General features: G+C 34.8%; 1 protein-coding gene across 5 annotated transcripts in view; it reads right to left on the reverse strand.

The window, feature by feature from the left end:
• LOC141387265 (uncharacterized) overlaps positions 1 to 24,037 on the reverse strand; it is a 178,977-nt gene that overhangs the window by 118,226 nt on the left and 36,714 nt on the right. For all 5 annotated transcript variants that reach the window (XM_073956713.1, XM_073956701.1, XM_073956690.1 and 2 more), the window contains exons 2-3: positions 10,431 to 10,514; positions 4,497 to 10,373 (exon numbers count right to left, since the gene is read on the reverse strand). In XM_073956713.1, coding sequence (XP_073812814.1) covers positions 4,497 to 10,373; positions 10,431 to 10,514 — 5,961 coding nt within the window. The remainder of the gene's footprint in view (positions 1 to 4,496; positions 10,374 to 10,430; positions 10,515 to 24,037) is intronic.

A 24,037-nucleotide genomic window follows, 5' to 3' on the forward strand; every position in this document is an offset into this window, starting at 1 on the left:
AATACAAAAAATAGTGAAAACTAAATTCAGAAATATTTTTAGGTCCAAAATAAGACCTAATCCGCATTGAAGATTTATTGAAATACGAAACAAATATCAGATAAAGGAAATAACATCGATAAATCACCTGTGGTATCTTAGTCCTGAACTTGTTGGCCTGGCATTATTTGAGGTGTAAAGGATGGTAAACAACTTGAAAGTTGAGAACGACATAGCAGAGCAAGGAGTCGAGTTAATCACCAAGTAGTATCATTACCCAGATGGCTCCAAAACCACAAATATGAACAAGATGTAAAAGACATTTGTTTCCATTCCCAAAAAATTTATAATATGGGAAGAAATAAAAAATAATTAAAAAAAAAATAAGTTACAATGTTTTATTTATAAATGCACTTAAAACTAGAAAATAATTTTTAATGATGGATTCTCTCAAATTCATATGCAAGCGTTTTATTTGAGAGATTTCATCATTAAAATTTATTTTCTAGTTTTAAGTGGATTTATAAATAAAACACTGTAACTTATTTATTTAACTATTTTTTATTTTAAACTTTCAGCATTTAATTTTTTTAACCACTGAGAACCTCATAACAAAATTATAGCCAATTTAGGCCGAAAATGTAGATAAAAACTTTAAAATGCCTGAAATCGTGTTGTACCGTTATATAGGGGCTATACCAAAACCTTAGTCCAACATTTTTAGCGAGGAAGTTTCTGTATCATTGGGAACCCCAAATGCCAAGTTATAGCCAATTCGGCCTAAAAATTAAAACAAAACACGGTGCTCTTGAAACAATTTTAAATGGAAGGTGCTTACACCTCGGAAATTTTTGCGGATTCTGAAACTACAATGTTTATAGATGAGAACAATCAAAAAACAAAAAAAATCGCCGGAGCACTTTTTAAATAAATCGCGATTTAAGTTGACATTTTTAGGGGTTGTTTAGGTTTTCGCGATTTTGCTTAGAGACCACATTTCCTATCAAACTGGGACTAAAACAAATGTTGTAGATATGAAAATTCCCTACAAGATTGACCTTTATGATATTCTCGTCGGTTTTACCGTTTTTGAGATATAGAAGTTCAAATTTGGAAAATTCAAATTCAATTCAATTCTGTATCGCCCCCTTATAAAACAATGTCATGACTGCAAATTCCCATTTAAACTTATATATCTAAAAAATGTTACAACTAAGGATAAGTTACTTAAGCCAGTCTTGTAGAGAATTTTCACAGCTTTAAGGTTTTCTCAGGTCACATGTCGACACGACTTACCGTATTCAAGCAAATTCGCGAAACCCTAACAAAAAAAACTAAAAATGCTAACTGAGCGTCCTTATCTCAAAAATGGTACAAGCTGGGAACAAATGATAATCGTCAATCCTCTAGAGAATTTTGACAGCTACAACATTTTCTTTAGCTCCATTTCGATTGGACTTGCGGTTTTCAAGCGAAATCGTAAAAACCTAAAAAACACCTAAAAATGTGAATTTTGACCGCGATTTATTTAAAAATCCCTACAGCGATTTTTTCTTGTTTTTGGATTTTTCTCATCTATGAACACTGCTGATTCAGAATTCACAAAAACTTTCCCTGTGTAAGCGGTTTTCATCAAAAGTTAGTTAAGGCGCACCCTACATGACATTGTTTTATAAGGGGGCGATACAGTCAGTGCATTGTCCCAAGTTGAACTTCTATATCTCAAAAATGGTAAAAACTACCAAAATACCATAAAGGTCGATATTGTAGAGAATTTTCACAGCTACAATATTTGTTTTAGTCGCAATTTGATAGGAAATGCGGTTTCTAAGCAAAATCGCGAAAACCTAAACAACCCCTAAAAATGTCAACATAAATCGCGATTTATTTAAAAAGCGCTCCGGAGATTTTTTTTGTTTTTTGATTGTTCTCATCTATAAACATTGTAGTTTCAGAATCCGCAAAAATTTCCGAGGTGTAAGCACCTTCCATTTAAAATTGTTTCAAGAGCACCGTGAAAATCCTTAAAATACTTTAAATCGGGTGGTACCGCTATATGGGGGCTCTGATGGACCCATATTTGTTTTGGTTTCATATTCATGTATTGTCATCCAAGTCTGAATAATGTGCCAAGTTTTAGTTTGATTGGTCAACTACAACTGTGTGGAAAATAAGTTACTAGATTTCAACTAAAAAGACACCAAAGCAAGTTAAATAAAACCTAAGGCGTTTTCGGGACATTGGCTTTATTATCTTGAATTCGGTACTACTTACGTATTTTGTTGTTCAGCAAGAACTATTAAGAATAGTATGGCATTTAATTTAATGCATAACACGGGCAAATAGCTTTAACCGTTTCATAGATATGGGTCGCTGAAGTCGTCAAATAGCCAAAACATCGAGATTTTCATAATTACTAGGCCCCAGTGGCATGTGTTAACATATTCCAATTGTGCTCAAACTTTAACAATCTTAATATTTTAGTGTGAAAGACTTTTATTCTGTTTATTCAGTTTCTTTTCTTTATTTGTTTTTTAATTAACAATTTATATTTTAATTAACAATTGGCGGGAGCCGAGGGCGAGTGGTGTTTATTCTTTTCGTTGTCTAACAATGACTGACTCGTTCAACCATCGTTGGTTACCTCTCGGCCAACAACGCCCACAAACATAATAACACCACACTCACTCTTGAGCTCTCGAGAGAGTAAACTAGGGGTGAGCACGCCTGTGTGCTAGCACACAGGCAAATTGTTAAAACGTACTCTTAGTTTTTTGTGAACCATAAACAATTAAAAGTTTATGCAATTTTTTATTTATATTTTTTAATAATTTGCAATGTGGACGATTTTAGACAACATAAATGTTTAAAAAATGTTGAAATAAGTAATGAAACATCAAGAAAAATTAAATATTAATTCTCTCTTAAATTTTCTCTTTTCCTATTTTGCTCACCATTGGAGTAAACAAACATTATATCTCTTAGTTTCTAATTCTTTGGTGTCCAAAATAAATGAGAGAGAATTGTTGGGAGAGTAATGTCCCTTTGTTAAACAACGGCTCATTTGGATTTGTTATTCTCTGTTGTTACGACAACGTGCAGGCGTGTACATCAACGCTAATTGCTTAATAAGTAGAACAGTTTACACTAGCTATCTAAACGAAAGGGTAGTGATAAACTTATGAATATGCTACAATTCGGCTATCCTGACTACAAAGATCACTTGACTCTTTTCGAAACGGTTGCCTTACGGAACGTTAAAAATGACTGTAAGTGATAGTCCTAAGGGTTGTTCTTTAACATTGTTTGACGTCGAATCGGGCTGTTGTGAATCTTACAAACTATTATTCTCGACCAAGTGTGTTGACCCCCGATGCCAATGTTTCATGTTGTGAGCTGCCCAAATGCCCTTGTAAGGGATTCGACTTTGTTGAAAACCTTCTACATCTTGTATCGCATAGCGATCATTTTCTAACACCTCTGTTAGAACAAATGGGCCTTTGAACCACGACATAATCACCTTTTTTATATAGCGTTGGTTGTTTTCTCTTGGGGTCTGTATATCTATTATTGTATTGTTGTGCGGGACGTTATCTGATCTCTAGTTTCTTGATCTAAAATATGTTCTTTGATGTGATCTGGAACTTTCCCTCTTTGATTAACACCGAATAACATTACGCTGGGATGTTCGTTTATCATTCTATGGCAAGTGTTGTTTAGTGCAAATTCTACCGTTTCTAATTTATTTACACAGGTGGTACTAGTTTATGTGTCTACTAACTTTGCAATCAATGGTCCTAAACTTCTATTGACACGTTCTACCTGACCGTTTGCTTCTGGCGAAAATGTGGCTATCTCAATGTGTTGTATATCATTTTCCTCAGTGAATTTTTTGAAATCATTCGAAGTGAAACAAGACCCTCTATCGGAAACGATGTAACGTGGTCTGCTGTAATATCTAAAATATTCACTTAACGCGTCTATAACTTCTTTAGTAGCGGTAGTTTTTGTAGGATACAATTTGACAAACTTGGAACAAGAGTCGACTACAACAAGTATGTGTTTTTTTGAGCTATGTTTGTCAATAGGTCCGAAATGGTCTATGTGAATTACATCGAAAGGTTTCAACGGTTTCGGTATATTATGCAGAAATCGTTCAATCGGACCGCTTCGGTGAAAATGTTATGCACTTCAGGCGATTCTGAATATGGTTCTTAACTTTGGTGTTTATGTAAGGAAACCAATAAGTTTTATGTATTAAATCTATAACTTTGTTAATACCGACATGTCCCATATCATCGTGATAACGGTATAAAACATGAGATTCCATTTTTATAAAATCGTCGTTGAAAAATGTACTGAAAACGGCATAGATGCATTTTACAACAATGACATGTTCTGAAGAGTTGTGTATTATATTCCAGGGAATATTTTTCCAAAAGAAAATATTCAGAAAAAATTAACGGTACTACGACTTCATTTATCTATGATTGTATTATGACAAAATTCATACATACCTTTTGTGTTATAACGAATGTCATCTTGGTTGATTAGTGTGGCAAATCCCGAATCAGTAGAGGTGATTGTAGTATTAGATAAATTTGAATTATCATTATGTTTTTCTAAACCATCACTCTCGTTCGTCAAATACGACGAATTGACTTCTAAACATCCATTGGGTTCTAGTTCATTGTCGTCATTCGTTTCGTTATTTGATGTTATTGAAGGATTGTCTTCAGTTAATATTATAGTTGACGGAGTAAGAATTGCTCTACTTTCTAATTTTAGGTCCTCTTTTATAGGGTCGCTTCCATCGATCTGCGCCTTTGACGAGGGATCGTCGGTAAATTCCTCTTTCACCAGATCGTTTTCATCTATTGGCACGTTAAATGAGGTATCCTCGTATTCGCCAGTTACATTATTTTTATTGCAATTTGTACTGCATTCAAATTTGTCGCTTGACCATTGGCAAGGAGTTTCTTTAGCTTCTGTTACCTCAACATAAGTAGCGTCTTCATTTCTATCTTTTGTATTATAGGTTATGTCATCTTGATTGATTAATGTGGTAAGTCCCGGATCAGTAGAGGTAAAATCAGATATATTTGAATTAACGTTCCGTTTTTCTAACCGATCACTCTCGTTTGTTAAACAGGGCGAATTTACTCCTACATATTCATTGTCGTCATTCGTTTCATAATTTAATGTTATTAAGGGATCGTCTTTGGTTAAAATCATATTTGACGGAGTAAGTATAGCTCTACTTGCTGGTTCCTGTCTTTCTGGATCGTTTCCATCCATCTGCGCCTTTGACGAGGGATCGTCAGAAATTTCCTCTTTCACCAGATCATTCATAGCTTTCGTGTTATAGTTAATCTCATCTTGATTGATTATGGTGGCGAGGACAGGATCTGTAGACGCGATTGTAAAATCAGATATATGTGAATTACTATTTCGGTTTTCGGAGTCATCACTCTCGTTCGGTGAAAGCGACGAATTTACTTCTATGTTCGTTTCATTATTTGATGTTGTTGAAGGATTGTCATTAGTTGAAATAATATTTGACGGATAAAGAACTACTCTATACGCTGATTTTTGGTCCTCTATTTCCGCGTCGATCCCATCCATCTGCGCCTTCGACGAATTATCAACGAACATTTCCTCTTTCACCAGATCATTCTCATGTAGTGGCATGTTAAGTGAAACATCCTTATATTCGTGAGGTATATGACTTTTATTGCAGTTTGTACTCAATTCAGCTTCTTTTATCCCAACATAATTAACGTCTTCATTTCTAGCTTTGGTGTTGTAGTTAATCACATCTTGATTGATTATGGTGGCAAGGACAGGATCTGTAGACGCGATTGTAAAATCAGATATATGTGAATTACTATTTCTGTTTTCGGACTCATCACTCTCCTTTGGTAAAAGCGACGAATTTGCTTCTATGTTCGGTTCATTATTTGATGTTGTTGAAGGATTGTCATTAGTTGAAATCAAATTTGACGGAGTAAGGATAGCTCTACTTGCTGATTTTAAGTCCTCTTTTATCGCGTTGTTTCCATCCATCTGCGCCTTTGACGAGGGATCGCCAGAAACTTCCTCTTTCAACAGATCCTTTTCAACTATTGGCACGTTAAGTGAAGCATCTTTGTATTCATCTGTTATATGATCTTTATTGCAATTTGTACTCAATTCGAACATGTCCCCCACATCATTAGCTTCTTCATATCTAGCTTTGACGTTGTAGTTAGTGTCATCTTGATTGATAATGGTGGTGAGGCCAGGATCTGTAGAGGCGCATGTAAAATCAGATATATGTGAATTACTATTTCGGTTTTCGGAGTCATCACTCTCGTTCGGTAAAAGCGACGAATTTACTTCTATGTACGTTTCATTATTTGATGTTGTTGAAGGATTGCCATTAGTTGAAATCAAATTTGACGGAGTAAGGATAGCTCTACTTGCTGATTTTAAGTCCTCTTTTATCGCGTTGTTTCCATCCATTTGCGCCTTTGACGAGGGATCGTCAGAAATTTCTTCTTTCACCAGATCCTTCTCTTCTATTGGCACGTTAAGTGAAGCATCTTTGTATTCATCTGTTATATGATCTTTATTGCAATTTGTACTCAATTCGAACTTGTCCCCCACATCATTAACTATTTCATATCTAGCTTTGACGTTGTAGTTAGTGTCATCTTGATTGATATTGGTAGCGAGGCCAGGATCTGTAGAGGCGCATGGAAAATCAGATATATGTGAATTACCATTTCGGTTTTCCGAGCCATCACTTTCGTTCGTCAAATGCGACGAAGTTACTTCTATATATTCATTGGATTTTAGTTCGTTGTCGCCATTCGTTTCAGTTTTTGATGTTGTTGAAAGTTTGTCTATAGTTGTGTTGTCATTCGTTTCATTATTTGATGTTGTTGAAGGTTTGTCTTTAGTTAAAATCAAATTTGACTGGTCAAGAATTATTCTATTTGCTGATTTTAAGTCCTCTATAGCCGCGTCGTTCCCATCCATAGGCGCCTTCGACGAGGGATCATCGAAAATGTTCTCTTTCACCAGACCATTATCATCTATTGGCATGTTAAGTGAAGCATCCTTGTATTCGTCAGGTATATAATCATTATTGCAGTTTGTACTCAATTCAAACTTGTCTCTTGACCCTTGGCGAGGAGTTGCTTTACCTTCTTTTATCTCAACATAATTAACGTCTTCATTTATTGCTTTATTGTTGTAGTTAATCTTATCTTGATTGATTATGGTGGCGGGGCCAGGATCTTTAGACGCGATTGTAAAATCAGATATATGTGAATTACTATTTCGGTTTTCGGAGCCATCACTCTCGTTATTTAAAAGCGATGTATTTACTTCTATATATTCATTAGGTTTTAGTATGTTGTCGTCATTAGTTTCATTATTAGATTTTGTTGAAGGATTGTCTTTGGTTAAAATTAAACTTGCAAGAATTACTCTATTTGCTGACTCTAAGTCCTCTTTTGCCGGGTCGTTTCCATCCATCTGAGCCTTCGACGAGGAATCTTCAAAAATTTTCTCTTTCACCAGATCATTCTCAGCTATTGGCACGTCAAGTGAAGCATCTTTGTATTCGTCAGGTACATGATTTTTATTGCAGTTTGCAGTTTGGTCGCCAAGCTTATTTTGCTCTATTTTCGCAACATTGTCGCTATCTGCTTTCGAATTCGAAGCTACTAAACTTGGTTTTTCAGGTGTGACTTTTGCCAAATGTTTTTGAAGTTTTAAATTGCGATTCTCATCTGCTATACCTTCTAAAGTTTCTGTGGAATCCGTTTCACATGAGTTTTCCTTCTTAAAAGTATCGAGAATTTTAATGTCATGTAACATCTGTACCGATGAAGAAATTTCATTGTTCTCTGAAAACTTTAAATTGCTTTCGGCTACAGTGCAATCGGGACTCGCATTTTCTAATTTGTAATCTTCAGTTACAGAACTCGTAGCAGTTTCTTCTGAAATTAGTGTTGGGTTGTGTTTATTTTCGGCTATAGTGGAATTGGGCTTCACCATTTGTAATTTGCCGTCTTCAGTTACTGAGCTCGCAACAGTTTCTTGTGATATTATTGCTCGGTTGGGTTTCATATCAGATGCTTCTGGTGTTTTATATGAGTTTTCGTTACTCAATGCATCGTGAATTGTATTTTCGTTTAATATTTGTTTAGATGAATATGTTTCATTGTTTTCTAATATTGTTATTTTACATTCTTGTGGAATGTTTAGCATATGAATGTCCCCTATCGAATTGTCAACATTTACTTCAGAAGTTAATATGGAATTATTTTCGGGTTGATTTCCAATTTTAACATCAGATATTTCTTTTCCAACTGAGTTTAAAATATCGTTTATGTTAAAATCGTATAATGCTTGCTTAGATGTTCCCTCGTTTTCTGAAATCGACAGGTTATGTAAGTCAGTAGGCGAACTGTTTTCTATTTTAGGAACATATACTATTGCATTTTCTGCATTTTCTTCAGATGTTGATACTGGATTGGTTTGGGTCGTGATTTCAAGTTTAATATCAAATTCTTCATTCACATCAGCAGAATCCATTATATACGAGTTATCGTTGTTTATAGTGTTGTGAATTTTATCATCATTTGATGAAGCTGTTTCTTTAAAATTAACTATTGGATTGATTTGGCTTTGATTTTCAAGCTTGTTATCAGATACTTGTTTTTTATCAGCGCTGCTCTCATTGTTCGAACAGGCGTGAACTGTAACCTTATGATCAGTGGAAGATTCCCCATTGTTTTTAGAAATCGATAATTCATCTTCTGGCATTAAATTAGATTCAGAAACATATAAACTATATTTATCTGCTACAGAATCGTCAGACGTTGGTGTACTTTTTGCAGTGTGCACAACATTTGAATTGTCGTCAATTTCTGAACAATTTGAGTCATCATGCGCTTTATTAGGAGAACGTTTCGTACAATTTATATCAATTTTCCCAACTGCATTGGTTTCATCCCATTCACGATTTAGTTCGAGAGTTTTGTCTGAATCTTCGGTATTTTTTTCTAACTTTTCTGTTGAAACAGTAGCAGTATCATAATTATTATTCGGTAAATATTCCTTGTGAGGCAACACGTCTCCCAAAGCTGCGGTATCGTTGAAATTCATAAGATATACTGAATTTGTTTCGGGTATTGTACTTTCTTTAGAAGTGGACAATGTACTATCTTTTTCGTAGCTGTTGGATAAATCTTTATAATCTATTTTTGAATCAGGACTAGATACTTGAATCGTTTTAATTATATTACCATTTACAGTTTGAATACTTGAAGGTTGTTCATTGTTCGCTGTTGCCGCTGTAGTTGAAATGTCACCGTTCTCTTCTGGTGGTGCATTTTCGTCGCATTCATCTGAACGTTTATCAGATATGTTCCAGTCATCGACAATTTCAATTTCCACATTACAATTTGTATTTGTTGTTTTAATCGATAAATCGTTATCAATTGCAGAAATTGTTGGGAGAGCATTAGCATTCAGCTGTGAATTTTGAGTAACAAATTCCGGGTCTTGTCCGTTCTTGGAATTTTCTTCGTGTATATTCACTTTTTTTCCGCTTAACCGGAATTGTCTTTCAGGCTCTTCCGATGATTCCACTGCACTAGTTGTGAGCTTTGAATTACAGTCATAGGTCATGATCTGACCTTGATCATGTATTTGGATCTTAGCAGTTTCTACGTTCTCTAAGAATGTCAATGTAGTTGCAATAACTTTACTCGGTTCTTCATTGCAAGCACAATCTGCTTTATTTTCACTTTCCGAAAAATGTGTTTTCAAGTGTTCACCATCTTCGTTTTCGTTAGATGTTGGTATAATATCAGAAATTGTATTATTTTCTTCACTTTCATTATCTTCTGTTTTCGTTTGAAATTCTTCAAAATAAGTTTTCAAATGCTGATCAGTCAATTCTGTTTCCAAATGATCACTTTCCGCAACACATATTTTTGAGTGTCCACCATCTTCATTTTCATTAGATGTTGGTATAATTTTGGAAATTGTAATGTTTTCTTCCCTATCAATATCGGCCGTTTTCTTTTGAAATTCTTCAAAATAAGTTAAATGCTGATCATTCACTTCGCTTGTTTCCAAAGGATTATTATACTTGTTTGGTGTAGTGTTATCATGATTTTGAGAAGCATTAATGTTAGCATTTAATTTATTTCTTACAACACTAGTATCCTCTAGATCGCCATTGCCAGTATCTACTATGTCTACATCTTGAGAGCCATCCTTTTGACGATTCTTATATCCTTTAATATAATTTGAAACTCCTTCTCCAGAGTTATTAATTTGAAGGTTTCTTTCGCTTTTGTTAGAAGCTTCTAAATTAAAAAAAGATTTGTCTGCAAGAAATGGCTTATAAATCTGCGTACAAGTACTTTATATTATAAAATACTTACCATTCTTATCGTTTTCAAGTAGTTGCTCCATAGATTTGGAAAACAAGCCTATTTTATTGTTGTCAGCATACAAAGAAATATTTTCTGAAAAGAAAAGTGTAAGATAACAGAAGATGTATATATATATATATATATATATATATACACTACCGCTCACTTGAATAGAACCCCCCTGCAAAATTTTTTTCAACCTCCATTTTTTCCAAATTATACAAGATATGAAATTATTAAGTTTTATTATATTTTGCTTCATGTGTTTGGAGTAAACTTAGTCATTCATTTGCATTCAAATCCAATTTGTATAAGAATTATGCAAGGAAAACAAAATAAAGTCAAAAATTGAAGTAAAAAAAATTGGCTCATTTGAATAGAACCCCCCTTTAAAACTTGGGAATACAGAAAGATTGTAGTAGAATATCGATGCATATTTACTCTATATTGAAAACGAAGTACTTTCAGTAATATTCAGTAAAAGTATATCCCTCCTGATTAAGGATACACCCGTATATCCTGCTTTGGCAAGGATTCTTTAAATAATCGGGTGTAATGCCCAACAAAGCTTGCTTTTTTCATTCAACAAGTTTATTTTTGGAAGATTGCTGTCTCCTTTAGTCGTATATTTTACGCATAAATCATTTCCATACATTTTAGAGAATATTTTCCACTCTAGAATATGGCGGTCCCGCAAGGACATGCGCATTTCTTTTCAAAATTTTAAGTTTTTATGACTCGAGTGGCAATTTACAAAGGAGTTCTGAAACAGACATATCCAGTAGTGAGTAACATTTTTGGATATCCCGTGTGAAAATTTCATCATGATTTTATAAACTTTTGTACACTTCGAGTCATAAAAACTTAAAATTTTGAAAAGAAATGCGGATGTCCTTGCGGGACCGCCATATTCTAGAGTGGAAAATATTCTCTAAAATGTATGGAAATGATTTATGCGTAAAATATACGACTAAAGGAGACAGCAATCTTCCAAAAATAAACTTGTTGAATGAAAAAAGCAAGCTTTGTTGGGCATTACACCCGATTATTTAAAGAATCCTTGCCAAAGCAGGATATACGGGTGTATCCTTAATCAGGAGGGATATACTTTTACTGAATATTACTGAAAGTACTTCGTTTTCAATATAGAGTAAATATGCATCGATATTCTACTACAATCTTCCTGTATTCCCAAGTTTTAAAGGGGGTTCTATTCAAATGAGCCAATTTTTTTACTTCAATTTTTGACTTTATTTTGTTTTCCTTGCATAATTCTTATACAAATTGGATTTGAATGCAAATGAATGACTAAGTTTACTCCAAACACATGAAGCAAAATATAATAAAACTTAATAATTTCATATCTTGTATAATTTGGAAAAATGGAGGTTGAAAAAAATTTTGCAGGGGGGTTCTATTCAAGTGAGCGGTAGTGTATATATATATATAAAATTATGTAAAAAATCCATGTTTTTGATTGGTATCAACAAAAGCAGCAAATAAAGAATGTAAACATGGCATAATTTGTTAACAATATTTAAGGTTTGTTCCCAAATAGGTCGTTCTGGACATAGACAAATTAATTTGTAGACAACCGAAGCTTTCATTTTTGTTATCCTAAGAGATGTCGCACGAATATAGTTTGGCTAGTCGCCTGACATAGAGCTGGGCAATATCTTCCAAAAGGAACAAGTTCCTTCGTTCCATATAGACTTTTTTGAATTGTAACTCGATCGCAGTCTTTGGCTAAGTCGCTCGTTTTGTTCAATCGTTATATTAAATGAATTTAAAACATTAATATATGTATATGACTAAAGTCAATAAAATTTAATATCGCTGAAGCCAAGGATTACTCTATTATAATACGCGAACTATTGCAGTATACCATAAAATATCGCTATAGTTGGACTAAGTGTTTTGAACAAAGCTCAGAAATTTAAAGGCTAACGGGTTAAAAAACGTGTTTTGTATGTTATCATTTGATTGCTAGAGAAACTATCTGAATTACGGCTATATGTCCAAAGAAAAAGTTGAAGAGTACAAAATTCAGATTAAACTTCTAATGTGTCCTTTTTTAGAATCTCCACCACATCCAACTTTGTGTATTTTTGATCTGGCTATGACTCGCATTCGGGCATTTCTAAAAACCAATAGTAGGATTAAAATTCTCGCGATTTCGCATAATTGGGTATATATTTATTGACTATGAAGCCAACGCCGTATCAATGTAATCTACTGCCAAAGGCCAAGAATTTGTGCGATATTTTTTCTGCAAACCCTATTGTTTTGATACAGTATTTAAAATATACTTTTCAGTGTTCTAGGACCGCAAGATACTTAAGTTTTTTTACGGTCCGTGTCATATAAATCATAGATCGCGAAAATCCAATATCGCTGATTTAATCGCTTTTTCTGCGGATCGTTTCCTTTTCAATGAAGAAATTGACACAAAACACGTGTTTTTTATCCCAAAAGTAGATTGCGTAGAACATCGACGGTTCTTGATGGATTGTATTGATTGTATAGGGAAACCGTATGCGCATAAAAAGTGTATGCGCTTTGTATGCACACATACTAAACTGCAGGCTATGCCCCTGCAAACATTTTCTATCGCGTAAGAATAATTAGCGATTCTCCTGGATGATCAATTAGTCGCAGGCGTTATCGCCAAAAATCTTCCGCGAATTACCAACCTAAAGTAAGTGTTTATGCAATGCGAATCGCGACCAAGATTCGCTGACGAATCATATGGAAGATCTTAAGAAGAGGAAATATAAAGAAAAAATAAAGGAAATTTATTTTTCATTCTTCTTTGTTGTTTGTTTCTTTCATTTTGTTGTCTTTGATTTTCATCCTTTCTGCTTTCTTTTCTGATTTGTTATAATTTTTAATTATTCCTTCTGTTGTAGTGGTTGTATACTGGTTCCATTCACTTTCTTCTTTTCACTTGGCAAAACTCGCACATGTGTTTTGTTTGTCAATACTCATAATATTATACGTGCCATTTATATCAAAGTTATGTAGAATGTGTATACGAGTATTATATGGAACCAAATCAAAAATTTTAGTAACAATAGCGTGATCGGAGTTAGGAAGAATAATATATTATTCGCCTGCACTAACAACAGCGAAACATAATACAAATTCAGGGAAAGATCGCCGAGATGCATAGCAGAAGATTCGTCGTAGCGATTGAATATAAACAATTTTAGAGAATCGCCTACGAATTGCAAATAAATGGCGTGGATGAATTTTATATAAAAATTCGCTAAAAGATCGCTGGAAGGAACATTTCTTATACTAGGTTTACATTTACGAAATCCACGCGATTTCAACTGTCAATTCATTTGCGTATACGTCAAATGAAAACTCATCCGAAATCCATTGGATTTCATTTGACGTTAATGCAATGGAATTGACGGTTGACATCGAGTAATGTAAACCAAGCATTAGTCGCCAAAGTAAATCTTGTCAAATGTATACACCCAGCAAACACAATGTCGGACGTTCGACGCGTCTGCTCAAAGTCGGAAGTTTTTTCCGACGCGTCTGACCGACTTCGGTCCGAACTCTGTCCGACTAGTCTGAAGAACTTTTCCGTCCTCTCTCCCTCTCTGAAGGGAATTTTTCTATTTTATCTTGTGCTGCTTTGGAAAAATTAAGTGTAAATAAGCAGAGAGAAAAGAATTGTACATGTTTCGCTCGCACATTATAAATGTGCAATTGTTGATGTGCCGACGTTGATGCAGTACGAACGAAAAATTGAGTGCTCAGGTTCTAATTTCAGTATCGGAGAACAAATTTGTTTTTTGTTATGCATGTTGATGCATGATAGTGTTTAAATGTTATTCATAGTGATCAGTTGCATGCATATTTCTTTATTTTTATGAAGTTAATGAAAGTAAAGATTTTCTTCGTCAAACTTCAACACTATTCCGTGGAAAGTCATATGTTTTTTGTATTTCTATATGACCAAAGTTAAGTTTGTTAATACCCTAGACGAACGGCAGAGTTAATTTGCATTAAAAATGTCCTAATTTGAATTAAGTTTTCACCCTGACAGACGATAGTATCTGCATTTATGAAACAACTGTTTGTGTTGTTTGTTTGTACCCAGCAGACCATTTCATAAAGCTTTACAAAAGTTCGCCAAAATATGCGAAACAAATACACTTTCTACCTTTGGTATTTTCACCACCATGAAGCAAAAATAAATTTAATTTATTCGCGATATTTTTGAGTCTTTTTAATATTATAAAATATTGCAAAACTTTAAAAAACATTTGAGGAAGATATAATTTCCGATAGAATTGGTATGTTGGGTAATGAAATTTTTTGTGAAAATAAAAATTTGAAAAAGAGATTTGTTAGAAGGCTTTAAAAACGATTAGCTGTTATTCTACTCGCGAAAGACCACTACTTATTTTGAAGAAACGCGAAAATTGCTGATTTGCTTTCCCTTTTTATTTTCTTAAACATGGAAATTTGACAAAAGACAATTGATTTTCAACAGCATTGCCATATTGAAATTGCTAAATTCAGTTTAAATTTCCTTTGATTTTGTGCATTAAGAATGTGGATAATGCACGAATTAATTTGAATTAAGGCAGTTAATGCAAATTAACGCTGCCGTCTGTCTATGGTATAACACTTTTATGAGTATCAACATTTTTGCATGTGAAGACATGTATTTTTTTATATATTAATAACAATTGTTTTACATATTTCACAGATCGTGTTGACGAATTTGTTGTTCTCCACAGTTTGTTTTTCCACCAAGTCGAGCATTTAACACAGCATAAGATGATATTAAAAACTTTAATATGTTTATAGTAGATAAACTTTTATAGGATTTGGATATTTCATGAATTAACTGTGTATTTCAACATCTTTTAATAATAAAAACAAATTCTGGTCGAATGCTTGTAAATAAATCAGAAGTCCATACGATAGTTCATCTGACTTCGGATCCGAACTCGGACGTTTCATCCGACTTTCGGACCGAATTCGGTCCGAACTCTGATTTTTCTTCCGATTTTGGTTTGCTGGGCAAATACAAAGCGAAGAATTCGTTGTATTGGTAAACGGCATGCGCATAGTGTGATTTTGAGAGAGATTGTACCCTATTTAAAGAAACCCAACATTTATTTGCAAATTTCAGAAAATCGAAAAAAAATTTAAATGTTCAAGTTGATCGGTGCAATATTGCTAGAGATATAAGCTATGGAAGGGAAAAATTTATTATTTTTATTTTGTATGACCGTGTTCTTGTTTTTAACTTTGTTTGTACATTTTTATACCGGGCTAATTCGGTCAGGTGTGTTAATGAAGTAAATAAAACTAATTTATTTCATTTCGTACTCAACGTTTCGTTGGGTTCATTCCAACTTCATCAGTAGTGCGATTCTCTAACACATTTTTTGAGTTACCGACAAAAATCGATAAAATTAAAACGCAAAATTATGAATGAAAACTGTAAATAAAAGTTGACAACACTCTTGCTGTCGGTAGAACTTTACGACTACTTTCTTCTGGTGGCTAGCTTACCGAATAATATCGTTAATTACCGAAATTATAAGCATTTTAATTTTACCGATATTTGTCGTTTACTCAAAAACTAAGTTAGAGAATCGCACTACAGGTGTCTTTATTGAAAATCCTAAGACAATTACATGTATTTTATTTCCAAATAATTTTTTTTTAGTTTAGTTAATGTTATTACTTACATTAGAAGCATTGTGGCGTTTTTTTATTGGGATAGCGTTTCCAATTTTGTTTTTTCAAAATAAAACAACTATTTTATTAGTGGAAAAGATTTGGCATTGTTCGCCAAGGGGTAAGGCAAGGAATACTATAGTTTCGATCCACGCCACTGGATCTCATCAGTTCCCTTGTTTCTTGTTTGTGGATATTCTCCACCGAAGTTATTTTTCAATAACTTCTTCAACAAGAAAACTTTTAACCCAAACATCAATCGTCAGCTCGAAGTATAAAGGTAAGCAAAGAAAAAAGTTCAACGATAAGTTTTTTTTCCTTGGCAACCTCATACAACTCCGACGAAAGTGTCTGCGAAAACAATTCAAACCTCTTCCACTAGTATGTGTCGTCGAATTTCAACGAATGCACATACCAAAAATTTGGTTGGTCTGCTTTACAGCAAAAACAACACACGTCGTGCCAGTGTCTTCAAGCATTGTGGCGTTTTTTTTTATTGGGATAGCGTTTGCAATTTTGTTTTTTTTTCAAAATAGTCTGGCTTAATCCCATTGTTGTTGTTTTAATATTTTAAAAAAAAATTTATTTAAAAAAAAATCTTTTCCACTAATAAAATAGTTTTTTTAAAATATTAAAACAACAACAATGGGATTAAGCCAGACTATTTTTGAAAAAAAAACAAAAAATTGTAAGTAATAACTTTTAGTTTTTGTTACATATTTTATGTAAATTCGTACTTATTATAAAAAACTGGACATCACAACACAGAATTTTGTATAAATATAAAATAATCACGAAAAATTTAAAAAAATATTGCAAAAAATAAACCTTAATACTAAATCACAGAACCGTACTTTTCAAATTATTGCAACAGAATATTGATGTTTTGTATAATCTTTATCTTATTTTGTAGTCATGGATTTTTGCATCTTCTCTTATATCGATTGATTTTATTTTAAAAAATTTTTTTGCCAGTTTTATGTCCAGAAAACGACAGTTTTTTAAGCCAGAAAATTTAATATTTTTTTAAAAAAGTTATGTTCTAAATAAGCCCACAAAAATATATGACGATCGGTTAAGTAGTTTTCGGGCTACAAAAAAGGGCTTTGGGGACGGCAATTTGCCACATTTCAGATGAAAAAAAAATCAACCATTACAGATGGGGGTCATCCCTTAAACTTCCTTAATATTCTTCGCTAGATGTTAGAGTGTATTCGAGAAGTGATTAGTATAGTAAATATACGCTTTAGCGTGAAAATTAACTAAAATAGAAATAAATTTGAAAAAATATTTTCTCTTACAAAAGTTTTATAAATTTGCTCAATATATTTTATTGGTTTTCCATATTGTATAGTTTTGGGTTTATTTCAATCTTCGCCATGTTTAGATTACGCACATATTTTTAAATAGTTTTCAGGTGCATAAACAGCTTGTATTTTATTACAAACCACGATTTTTTCGAATTCTTTCCCAATTTCCGCGAAAATTTACAACTTGTTCACTAAAGTTATGGGACCTCAGTAAACATGTAGTATGTAGAAAGCCATAAATAAACAATATTTCTTTTAATTTTTAAAGTAAGACCCAGCTTAATCACAGATTTGTTGTTTTCAAATTTTAAAAACAACAAGTTTTTAAAGTGGGTGTAGTTAAAATTGATTTACTTTAAGGCAGGGAAGAGAATACTAGTTTCGTCCAACGATGAAAATGATGAAAATTTATTTCAAGATCTCTACAATCCGGACAAGACCAAGGAAGACCTTCAGTTCTATCCGTGATGTGTCAAACTGTTTCCCATTAAAACCGGCACAATTAAAGTGTGCATTGTTATCGCATAACCAGCAAGTAATTAATCGTTCACTAAAGTTTTTTTTGACAAACTATCAACATAGTTATGATGATTCTCTGCATTGTGGAGACACATAACAGTGGGAGTAGTTAATTTGGTTTGCATATGCGGCTACGAGAGTTTTTGAATGTTTCTGTTGAATACGCGTTTAAACGAATTCGTCGGTCACATTTATTCTTGAGCTCGAGTCGTCATAAAATGGGGGAAGATTTCTTTGCTTCAATGCAAAGAACTAAGAGAACTGATGAGTCCAAGTGACGTTGGACGAAACTAGTATTCTCTGCCCTGCCCTAAAGTAAATCAATTTTAACTAACCCCATTTTAAAAACTTGTTGTTTTTAAAATTTGAAAACAACAAATCTGTGATTAAGCTAGGCCTTACTTTAAAAATAAAAAGTTAACACACATCACAACAAAACTGCCAAAGTGAATCTTTAACAACATTTCTCTATATAATGAGCAGCGTTTTTATAAGATTTTCTTATAATAAGAATTGAAATCGCCATGACTTTTGCGTGCAATAACCAAAATTATTATCTCGAAGAGATTTGTACCAATCCATGTACAAAAAATCTTTCATGGAGCTTCAAAAAATTAATTTGTTTCAAATGGAGTATTTAAAAATGTTGACTTTTCCTCATAGGTCGTGTACATTAGGGTTATAACTTTTTGCACTTTTTTGCAAATATCAAAAATACCACCACATAGCCGTGTAGATCATGGAAAACTATTATGAAATACGGCGTCAATTTTTCTCTATCGCGAAAAAAGTTTCCGCACCAAATGCATTGAAGTTCAGTAATGCATTTTTTAATTTTAGCTTACTTACTTAGTTGGCCCATTACAGAACATTTGTTCCATAGACCGAACTAAGAAAAGATCTCCATTCCCCTCTGTTTTTCGCTTGACTTTTTGGAATACCGCGCCTTTTCATTTCTTCATCCACTTGTATGCTCCATCGAAGCTTAGGCCTGCCGATTCTGCTTGCACCGCCATGTGGCATGTATTCATACGCCTTTTTAACGGGTTCATCATCGCTCATTCTCATGATATGGCCTAGCCAACGCAATCGTTGCATCTCGATACGTTTAACTATATGCATGTCTTTGTATAGCTTATATAGCTCGTGGTTCATACGACGTCGATATTCACCGTAAACGCAAATCGGCCCGTAGATCTTTCGAAGAATTTTCCTCTCAAACACACCAAGCACTGCCTTATCTGCTTGCGCAAGTATCCATGCTTCGGAGCCATACATTAACGGGTAGTATCAGCGTTTTGTATAGTGTTATTTTTGTTTGACGAGATGTGGCTTTGTTTTTAAATTGCTTACTTAGACCATAGTAGCATCTGTTGGCCAATACAATTCTTCTTCTTATTTCACAACTGATGTTGTTTGTTGTGTTTATGGTAGTGCCGAGGTAGACGAAGTCTTTAACTACCTCAAAATTGTAGGTACCAACTTCCGCAGTTGGTCCGAACTCTATGGACGCCTTGCGCGTCGACACCATCAATTTGGTCTTTTCGCCGTTTACCGCCAGACCCACTTTCGCAGATTCTGCTTCGACCTTCCTAAAGGTATCAGTTACTTCCTTTACTGATCGTCCCATGATGTCTATGTCATCAGCATAGGCAAGTAACTTGTGGCTATTGGTGTAAATTGTGCCATTTCTTTTGACATTTGCATCTCGTATTACCTTTTCCAGCAAAATGTTGAATAGGTCACACGAAAGGCTGTCTCCTTGTCTGAAACCTCTTTTGGTACAAAATTCTTCGGAGAGGTTCTTTCCAATTTTAACTGAGGACCTAGTATCACTTAAGTCATCTTACAAAGCCGGATGAGCTTTGCGGGGATACCAAATTCAGACATTGCGTGGAATACCTTTGATCTGAGGGGACTGTCGAATGCTGCTTTATAATCGACAAAAAGGTGAAATATGTCGATCTGCATCTCTTGGGTCTTCTCTAGGATTTGCCGCAGGGTAAATATCTGGTCAATGGTGGACTTGCCAGGTCTAAAGCCGCATTGGTATGGTCCAATTATTTCGTTGATCATTGACTTTAGTCGTTCGCACAATATCCCTGACACTATCTTATAGGCAATAGGGAGAAGACTTATGCCCCTATAGTTGGAGCATACAGTCTTATCTCCTTTCTTGTGGACGGGACATAAGATGCTCAGGTTCCAATCGTCGGGTACGCGTTCTTCCTGCCAGATGGTGCTAACTAGCTGATGCATACACCTTATCAGCGCGTCGCCTCCGGTTTTAAACAGCTCGGCTGGTAAGCCATCGGCTCCTGCTGCTTTATTATTCTTCAGCCGGTTGATTGCTGTTTTTACCTCATCTTGGCCGGGCGGTATACATTCTATACCATCTTCTGGCTGGTATTGGATCTGTGGTATCATCGTCTTCGCTACTATTGGATACCAGCAGATTGGAGAAATGTTCCTTCCATATCCTGAGCACGCTATCTGTATCTGTTACCAGATTGCCTTGCTGGTCTCTACAGGAGGATGTGCCTGTACCAAAGCCATCTGTTTGATGTTTCACTCTTTGGTAGAATTTTCGGACTTCATTCTGGCTCCTGTACATCTCGATTTTTTCACACTCCCGCTTTTCCATTTCTCTCTTTTTCTTGCGGAAAAGACGTTTCTCTTCTCTACTTTCATCGGCTATTTAAAGAAACAAAAACTGAATTTTTAAACCTAAAAAAAGATTTTAATGCTGTGCTTAAGAATTTTGATAAAATTGAAAAACTGGTAAATAAGTTTGAATTCTCTAATGATTCTCCAAAGAGGAAGAAGTTGTCGGCCATTGTTGTTGATAATTCCGGCGTAAGTTCGGAAAATTTGATTAGTTTATATTCTCCGTCTGCCTTATCTTCTCCAGCTATGGCCCATAAATCTACCGATTTGAGTAATCATAAAACCGCATCTCCTGTTTTAAAAGCGAAGGAAAGGTCTGTTGCTGCAGATAACAATCCTATCGCTTTTGTAAATAAACCTCATCCTGCTATTAATAAATCTGTTACTGCAGATAATAAAAAAATGTCTAGTAATAAAGAACCTGTTCCTGTTCCTCATTCAAATTCCGGTAACCAAACTTTCCTTGTTGTTAATGAAATTTCTGTTCCTGCAGAAAGTAATAACTTAACTGAATCTTCTATACCTTCGTTTACCGATCAACTTATTGTTGTCGCGCCGCGTATGTAAATTTTAACTACAGCAACTTTAAAAACTTGTTGTTTTTAAAATTTGAAAACAACAAATCTGTGATTAAGCTGGGTCTTACTTTAAAAATAAAAAGTAAACACACATCACAACAAAACTGCCAAAGTGAATCTAAAATAGACACACAGCACGGTGGACGATTTGTTTGTTGTTATTTTCGACAAACTATCAACATAGTTATGAAGATTCTCTGCATTGTGGAGACGCATAACAGTGTGAGTAGTTAATTTGGTTTGCATATGCGGCAACGAGAGTTTTTGAATGTTTCTGTTGAATACGCATTTAAATGAATTCGTCGGTCACATTTATTCTTGAGCTCGAGTCGTCATAAAATTGGGGAAGATTTCTTTGCTTCAATGCAAAGAACTAAGAGAACTGATGAGTCCAAGTGACGTTGGACGAAACTAGTATTCTCTGCCCTGCCCTAAAGTAAATCAATTTTAACTACAAACACTTTAAAAACTTGTTGTTTTTAAAATTTGAAAACAACAAATCTGTGATTAAGCTGGGTCTTACTTTAAAAATAAAAAGTTAACACACATCACAACAAAACTGCCAAAGTGAATCTTTAACAACATTTCTCTATATAATGAGCAGCGTTTTTATAAGATTTTCTTATAATAAGAATTGAAATCGCCATGACTTTTGCGTGCACTAACCAAAATTATTATCTCGAAGAGATTTGTACCATGTACCAAAAATCTTTCATGGAGCTTCAAAAAATTAATTTGTTTCAAATGGAGTATTTAAAAATCTTGACTTTCCTCATAGGTCGTGTACATTAGGGTTATAACTTTTTGCACTTTTTTGCAAATATCAAAAATACCACCACATAGCCGTGTAGAGCATGGAAAACTATTATGAAATACGGCGTCAATTTTTCTCTATCGCGAAAAAAGTTTCCGCACCAAATGCATTGAAGTTCATTAATGCATTTTTTAATTTTAGCTGTTACTTACTTACTTACTTACTTAGTTGGCCCATTACAGAACATTTGTTCCATAGACCGAACTAAGAAAAGATCTCCATTCCTCTCTGTTTTTCGCTTGACTTTTTGGAATACCGCGCCTTTTCATTTCTTCATCCACTTGTATGCTCCATCGAAGCTTAGGCCTGCCGATTCTGCTTGCACCGCCATGTGGCATGTATTCATACGCCTTTTTAACGGGTTCATCATCGCTCATTCTCATGATATGGCCTAGCCAACGCAATCGTTGCATCTCGATACGTTTAACTATATGCATGTCTTTGTATAGCTTATATAGCTCGTGGTTCATACGACGTCTATTTTTCTCTATCGCGAAAAAAGTTTCCGCACCAAATGCATTGAAGTTCAGTAATGCATTTTTTAATTTTAGCTGTTACTTACTTACTTAGTTGGCCCATTACAGAACATTTGTTCCATAGACCGAACTAAGAAAAGATCTCCATTCCTCTCTGTGTTTCGCTTGACTTTTTGGAATACCGCGCCTTTTCATTTCTACATCCACTTGTATGCTCCATCGAAGCTTAGGCCTGCCGATTCTGCGTGCACCGCCATGTGGCATATATTCATACGCCTTTTTAGCGGTTTCATCATCGCTCATTCTCATGATATGGCCTAGCCAACGCAATCGTTGCATCTCGATACGTTTAACTATATGCATGTCTTTGTATAGCTTATATAGCTCGTGGTTCATACGACGTCGATATTCACCGCCAACGCAAATCGGACCGTAGATCTTTCGAAGAATTTTCCTCTCAAACACACCAAGCACTGCCTTATCTGCTTGCGCAAGTATCCATGCTTCGGAGCCATACATTAGCACGGGTAGTATCAGCGTTTTGTATAGTGTTATTTTTGTTTGACGAGATGTGGCTTTGTTTTTAAATTGCTTACTTAGACCATAGTAGCATCTGTTGGCCAATACAATTCATCTTATTTCACAACTGATGTTGTTTGTTGTGTTTATGGCAGTGCCGAGGTAGACGAAGTCTTTAACTACCTCAAAATTGTAGGTACCAACTTCCACAGTTGGTCCGAGCTCTATGGACGCCTTGCGCGTCGAAACCATCAATTTGGTCTTTTCGCCGTTTACCGCCAGACCCACTTTCGCAGATTCTGCTTCGACCTTCCTAAAGGTATCAGTTACTTCCTTTACTGATCGTCCCATGATGTCTATGTCATCAGCATAGGCAAGTAACATGTGGCTATTGGTGTAAATTGTGCCATTTCTTTTGACATTTGCATCTCGTATTACCTTTTCCAGCAAAATGTTGAATAGGTCACACGAAAGGCTGTCTCCTTGTCTGAAACCTCTTTTGGTACAAAATTCTTCGGAGAGGTTCTTTCCAATTTAAACTGAGGACCTAGTATCAGTTAAGTCATCTTACAAAGCCGGATGAGCTTTGCGGGGATACCAAATTCAGACATTGCGTGGAATACCTTTGATCGGAGGGGACTGTCGAATGCTGCTTTATAATCGACAAAAAGGTGAAATGTGTCGATCTGCATCTCTTGGGTCTTCTCTAGGATTTGCCGCAGGGTAAATATCTGGTCAATGGTGGACTTGCCAGGTCTAAAGCACATTGGTATGGTCCAATTATTTCGTTGACCATTGGCTTTAGTCGTTCGCACAATATCCCTGACACTATCTTATAGGCAATAGGGAGAAGACTTATGCCCCTATAGTTGGAGCATACAGTCTTATCTCCTTTCTTGTGGACGGGACATAAGATGCTCAGGTTCCAATCGTCGGGTACGCGTTCTTCCTGCCAGATGGTGCTAACTAGCTGATGCATACACCTTATCAGCGCGTCGCCTCCGGTTTTAAACAGCTC

This window comes from Musca autumnalis, unplaced genomic scaffold, assembly GCF_047663935.1.
Source record: "Musca autumnalis isolate F117 unplaced genomic scaffold, ASM4766393v1 scaffold_1, whole genome shotgun sequence".
Classification (NCBI taxonomy): Eukaryota; Metazoa; Arthropoda; class Insecta; order Diptera; family Muscidae; genus Musca; species Musca autumnalis.